General features: G+C 45.0%; 1 protein-coding gene across 1 annotated transcript; it reads right to left on the reverse strand.

Moving 5' to 3' along the window:
• Nucleotides 1-939: 939 nt before the first annotated feature.
• pou3f3b (POU class 3 homeobox 3b) lies at nucleotides 940-4772 on the reverse strand. Its single transcript, XM_013276342.3, has 2 exons — nucleotides 2779-4772; nucleotides 940-2382 (listed from the first exon to the last, which is right to left on the reverse strand). The coding sequence occupies exons 1-2, from the start codon at nucleotides 4003-4005 to the stop codon at nucleotides 2281-2283; spliced, it is 1329 nt and encodes a 442-aa protein (XP_013131796.2). The 5' UTR covers nucleotides 4006-4772; the 3' UTR covers nucleotides 940-2280.
• Nucleotides 4773-6374: the final 1602 nt, after the last annotated feature.

Genomic DNA, 6374 nt, shown 5'->3' on the forward strand with positions numbered 1-6374 from the left:
GAGCCTGTGGACACACTCGGTGCTTACAAACCTCAGTGACCCACTGCCCCGGATCCTAAAACAACATGTCAGCCCCACCGGGTTTATGGAGCCCGTGGACCCAAACACACCTGCACAGCGAGGGGCAGAGGGGAGCCAGGCAGCCGGCTTATAAAGTCTAACTTAAGTAAATCATTGTGCGGATTAGCCTCTCGTAATGTTGAGCAGAATTAAAGAAGGAGGATGAAAAAAAAAAACCCAAACATGATGCTGAGTGTGTTTATCTGGACTGCGAGCTTAAATATTACATAACACACACCCCAGAACATCAGGAGGCTCCACACAGCAGCGACACTAACCCACAGCGCCCTACTGTAGCTGTATTATACCAACACACACACACACACACACACACACACACACACACACACACACACACACACACACACACATATATCTGAATATACAAAACAGCAGAATTACTGTAAAACCACAGTCGTTTGTTTTAAAACTACACAATAGAGACACTCGTTTTAATCCCCTTTACTTATTAATGTTTTAAATATAAGTAGGAACCGTTTCCCAGCCTGAAGGCTAACTTTCCTTCTTTTCGCGCAGGCCCTGAAGAGGCAGCAGATGTAAACAAACAGCCAGACGAGCACATGCACCGTGCAGGCCTGCAGCTGACCGCGATGTTCCACTCACACACACACACACAGTTATGGGATGATGACGATGATGATGATGAGAACACTACTGCACCTTCACCCCATCCTCACGCACTCTTACTACGTCAACAAATCCCACGCGCTGTTTTTTTTTCCCCCGCGCGTTTTTAATAAATGAATCCCGCGTTTTATTATTATTCTGCAGCTGTGCACGCAAATAACAGCATCTGGATTATTTTTGAGCTTTTGTTTTAAATACATGAGTAAATAAAAGTGGAAAACACAACATGACTGCGTTTCATTCTAACAAATTTATTGTGTCTCAATCAGCTCGTACGGAACCACTACTGAAATTAAATTACAATCAAACTGATCACATCAAAATATACCCTTATTACCTAACAACGGTCAGCTTATGGTGATTTGTGCTCCTTTAGAAAACAAAATTAAACAAATAAGGGCAAATTTTTTTTATATATATGTAAATATATATACATATATATTTACACATATTAAAAAAAACAATAAAAACAAGAGAGGGGAAAGCATCTTACACAAGTTCCTTCAGGAGGAGGAAGGGGTGGGGAGGGTGGGAGGGCAAGAAAATAAATTACCGAGTTGAAATAATTCATAAGTATTCCCAATAAAATATTAAAACAAGTCATTTTTGGATGAAAAATATAAAGTAAATAACTCAGATCAGTATCTGATCTAGTGATCTATATTGCCGCCTTTACAGAGTTTTTTTTTTTCATTTTCTTTTCTTTTTGTTTATTAAAACCTACCAAAGAATACTGCTTACAAAGGGCAGCATTAATAGGATATCCACAGCACCCACTCAGTCACACTTGGCAACAGGATTTTTTTTTCTTTTTTTGTCCTTTTTCTCTCAAAGAAGTGCAGCTGGAGTCTTTTGCAAATGTCTCTATTTGTTGATGAGGGGGGGAAAAATATATATATATATATTTATATGAAGAAGAAAAAATCCACTCGTGGTGTCCATTAAATAATAATAATAATAATAATATTAATAATAATAATAGGTAGAATCGAAGAAGCTCCCACGTGAAGGATTTTGTATTTTTTTTTCAGGTCAGTCCTGGTCCTGCTCGTCTTTTCTTTCTCGTGAGGGGCCTCAAAGATGGCAAACAAAAAAGGGAAGGAGAAGAAAAAAAATATATCCCTAATCCTCCATGAGTGAAACCATGCAGTCCACCTCAAAAAGAAGCTGTAAATGATAAAGGAAGCCTCGTGGATGTCACTCTTCTTCACACAGTTGCAGTTTTTAACCCCCCTCCTCTCTCTCTTGTTATTGTTGGGCATGGAGAAGTAGAAAGGGGCGGTTCAGTCCCATTTCTGAATATACAAAAAAAATAATTAAAATGTAAAAGCCCAAAAAAGAAAAAAAGAGCGTCCTTTGTTGTTTCTTCAGTGAAACACAGGAAAATGAGAAATGAGGGGTGATATTTTTTTAATTTGTCCTTTTTTGTTTTTTATGGGGATTTGGAGGGAAAGAGAATTTTCTTTTTCTTTCTTTTTTTTAAAAAAACGGAATCATCATCGTCATAATCATAATAATAATAATGATAATAATAATAATAAAAAATACTTGGGTTTCCTCTTGGTTGTTGTCTCAATGCGCCAAAATTACCTGGTGGAATGAACTTGTGGTTGTCACCCTCTGGTCGCTCGCTTCACTTGCATCATCTTTTAAGTAATCTACTAAAAAATGCCCCTGAAAGAAAAAAGCAGAAGGAACCTTTTAGGTAAAGACATTTCTTTAAGGGCCTGGAAGAAGAGAGGGGGGGAGGACACAAAAAGAAAAAAAGAAGGGAAGGGGTGAAGGTTTTTTGTTTCTGGTGAAAAATAGATAACACATTTTTGTTTTTTGTATTTTTCTTGTTTTTGTTTTGCAGTCTCATTCATATTCCCTCACAATCACAGTATCAAAAAATGCTTTTTTACTGTCTTTTTTTCTGTTTTTTTGTCTATCTTGGCGATAGTCTGTATGGTGTTGCTTTTATGTCCTAAACAGTTTTAATTTGATATAAAATATTCTGCTGTGCTGTTTCTATGTTTCACTGAACATTCGTTTGCAGTCCATGGAGGGGGGCGGTGTTTCTGCACTCACATTGCCGACCTGAGAGTACACATCCTCCGGCGTCTGCGCCACTCCCGGGGGCGTCATCCGTTTTTCCTTCTGTCTCCTATTGCAAAACCACACTCTAACCACCTCCTTCTCCAGCTGCAAGTTGTCCGCCAGGCTGCTGATCTCCTGGGCCGAGGGCTTGGGGCATTTCAGAAAGTGGCTCTCCAGAGCCCCCTTGACGCTCACCTCGATGGACGTGCGCTTCTTTCGCTTCCTCCCTTGCGCCGCGATCTTGTCGATGCTGGTAGGGCTGCCCGTGGAAGAGTCGGCCTCCTCGAGCCACTTGTTCAACAAAGGCTTCAGCTTGCACATGTTCTTGAAGCTGAGCTGCAGAGCCTCGAACCTGCAAATGGTGGTCTGCGAGAAGACGTTCCCGTACAGGGTGCCCAGAGCCAGGCCCACGTCTGCTTGCGTGAAGCCCAGCTTGATCCTCCGCTGCTTGAACTGCTTGGCGAACTGCTCCAGGTCGTCCGAGGTCGGCGTGTCGTCGTCCGAGTGCGGGTCGTGGCTGTTGACACCTCCGCCTGCTCCGCCTCCGTGGTGCTGGTGGTGCGGATGCTGGTGGTGGTGGTGATGGTGGTGGCTGCCGTGGTCCAGGTCCGGGGTGTTCCCCCTCACCAGCCCTGGGTGCACCAGGCTCTGTCCGCCCGGGCTCAGCATGCCGTTGACAGTGAAGCCTCCGGGCTGGGAGTAGATGAGCGACTGCTGCTGCTGCTGCCCCCCGGAGATGGAGTTGATGTGAGCCGCCGTGGTGCTGCCCCAGCTCCCGGCGTGAGTCTGATGGGGAGCTAGGTGGGGGGGCCTGTGGTGTAGAGCAGTGCCCGTGTGCAGGTCGTCTCTGCCGGATCCTTTCACGTCCTGCTGCTGCGGGCTGCCCGTCATCCCGACCGGGCTCGACGACCAGGGGGACCCGGCTTCCGCCGCGGCCACAGCGGCCGCCGCTGCAGCCGCGGCGGCGTGCGGGAGGGACGTCACCCACTGGTGGGCATGGCTCAGCATGTGCCCCCCGTTGCTCGCTGCCATGGCGCCCTGCATAAAGTCACTCTGAACCATCTTGACCGTGGGGTCCCCTCTGTAGCCCCCAGACCCGGAGGTAACCGCAGCGCTGCCCGGCTGCATGCCACCACCTCCGGAGTCAGAGTGCACGATGGAGCCGGACGATAAGATGCTATTGGTGGGGAGATAAGGATTGGAAGCCGCGGTGGCCATTCCGTCAACCCCTTATGAATATGTTTGTGGATAACCCCCCTCCCTTTCTCTCTTTCTCTTTCTTCCCCCTTTCTTCTTCTTCTTTTTTTCTAAAACAGTCACTTCTCTTGAGCAGGCAAATCGTATCTCATGAATTATTCAAACTTTTAAAAGTACGGGAGGGTTTTTTTCTCTTTGGCAAACACCATCGGAAAAATAAAATAAAATAAAAATCCTGGAGTAGAAAAAAAAGTGGATAAAATCCTCTCGTGTTTACAACATTCTACTGCAGGGATTAAAACATCCACGTCTTTCAGAAGCCCTTTTTCAAACCATGTGCTGTCCGGCTCGAAAGTTTCTCGCTGGGGTGAGACTGCGAACATTAAAAATTCAAATAAGAAAAACGGCACGCGCTTGTCCCGAAGCAAACTTTCGGTGGCCGCAGAAAACAAACAAAACACACGAAGAAGAAGGAAAAAAAAAAAAAAGAACAGCCTCGCAAATTCTCCACAGCGTACAAAGTCCCGGTTTATGTCCCCGTGTGGATGTGGAAACCATGAGCGGAGTGTCCTCAGTTCTTTTGTAATTCAGTCGCTGAGATTTCTCCCCTCGCTTTCTTCTTCTTCTCCTCTCTTGTTTCCCGGCGCTGTGGCCGTGCTCGAGCCCGTCTCTTTGTTCTGTTTTGATGTGTATAAACCTGCCAAACCGCAAACTCCCGTTCAAGTACAATCCAGTGGAACAGTGCGCGGCGCTGCTCGCGAGCCTCTTCTCTCATTCGCTTGTTCTCTCGCTCTCTCTCCCCCTGCCTCTCTCTCTCTATATCTCTCTCTCTCTCTTCCCGACAGCCCCGCCCCCTCCAACACCCCCAAGTCCTCCACCCTCCCCACCTCCCAGCCAGAGGACGCGGTGTTTTACCCCCGTGCGTCCGCATTGATTGGTTACCCGGGGCGTGATTGGCAGATTTTTTTTTTTTTTTTTTTTTTTTTGCCAGCCTTGCTCCGGGCGCACGAGCCCTCCTTCCGGCTGTTCCGATTGGCTGATTTTTAATTGCAGTCCAAACAAAACCTGGGGTACAACTTGGTAGTAAATAGTGGTGAGATGCTAGTACACAAACGGGATGAGGAGCGCGGGGGAAATAAAGTTTGGATAAACTGACATTTAAACCAAAATCAAGATAAACGCTCTCCGGTGTGTTCCACGTGTGTCTTTACAGACAAACATGCACGTTTTAGTGGATAAAAATATTAGTTTTTGGGAGTCACTCCTCTCTGGGACATGAGTGTACAAAAAAGGGCTTTACAGTCTCAGTATTGTGGGATTTGTCTAAATCCACCTGCTGAAGAGAGCAAACAAAGAAGCAAAAAACAGGCTCAGGTGAGACTGCCATCCTGCATCTTACATCCAGTTAACAGATGTGGGCGATCGATACAAATATCAATAATAATGATATCAACACTGGTATCGATATCAGATACTAGCACAATAGGGTTGATATTTCGTATTTATCTTCCAAGTTCAGTATGTAGTCTGCTGGAGTGTGTTAGTTCTAGTTCTTTTTTTTTTTTTTTTGGAAATGACAAAAAACAAACCCAACTCAGACGCACACTGTAAAAAATGTCTGAACCATTTTTTGTTGACTGTCACATCAATTTTTTTACAGCCTACAGCACATTTAAAAAGGAGCTGACTCGAAAAGTCCTTTAGAGACAGGTACATTTACATTATAGGCCTCCACAAAAACAAAATAAAACAAAGCAAAAAAAGTTTCAAAATACATGAAAACATTGGTGGATCTATAGAGGGGCAACTGCTGTAGAGCCTTGACCCTTACTTCCCAACTTTTGTGTCCTCAAAATACTTGTTTTTGTGTCTATCTTGTGGATATTTTGTTGAGTCCATTGACATACAGGGTGAGCTTCACTTCTCATTTCTCATCCCCCCCCCCACACACACACACTTGCTGGCCCCCATGTGAAATTTTCTAGCTCTGCCACTGCACGAAAAGCTTAACTACTTATTGTAGAAAGTAAAGAGTTAAAAGAAAAATCTCAGTGATTTTGTGGTCATTAATATGTGTTCAGAATTTGCAAATTGATGATGACTCGTGTCATAAATAAAGACTCACCGCTCTCACCTACATGCGGGTTAAAAATATCGGTATTGATCGGTATCGGTCACTTTTAAAACACCTGGGGCGAGCTGAGCAGCCTTTTACGGAGATGTGGCCTGCACCGTCACTCAAGATGACCACATGACACCCCCCCAGACATGAATGGGGCCCTTTGTGAGAGGACATCACCCACCCCTCCCTCTTTTTCCCCTCTCCCTGCATGCTTATGTACGCATGCACCCATGGGTGGTAATAATCCACAGATATATAGCTCCCACTG

This window comes from Oreochromis niloticus, linkage group LG23 (genome assembly GCF_001858045.2).
Source record: "Oreochromis niloticus isolate F11D_XX linkage group LG23, O_niloticus_UMD_NMBU, whole genome shotgun sequence".
In the NCBI taxonomy this organism is placed as follows: domain Eukaryota; kingdom Metazoa; phylum Chordata; class Actinopteri; order Cichliformes; family Cichlidae; genus Oreochromis; species Oreochromis niloticus.

Excerpts from the sequence above, each read along its gene's own strand:
- pou3f3b (XM_013276342.3), bottom strand. The coding sequence starts at position 4,005 with ATGGCCACCGCGGCTTCCAATCCTTATCTCCCCACCAATAGCATCTTA. Across the intron at positions 2,383-2,778 it reads TGTACTCTCAGGTCGGCAAT|GGGCATTTTTTAGTAGATTA; the intron begins GTGAGTGCAGAA and ends TTTTTCTTTCAG.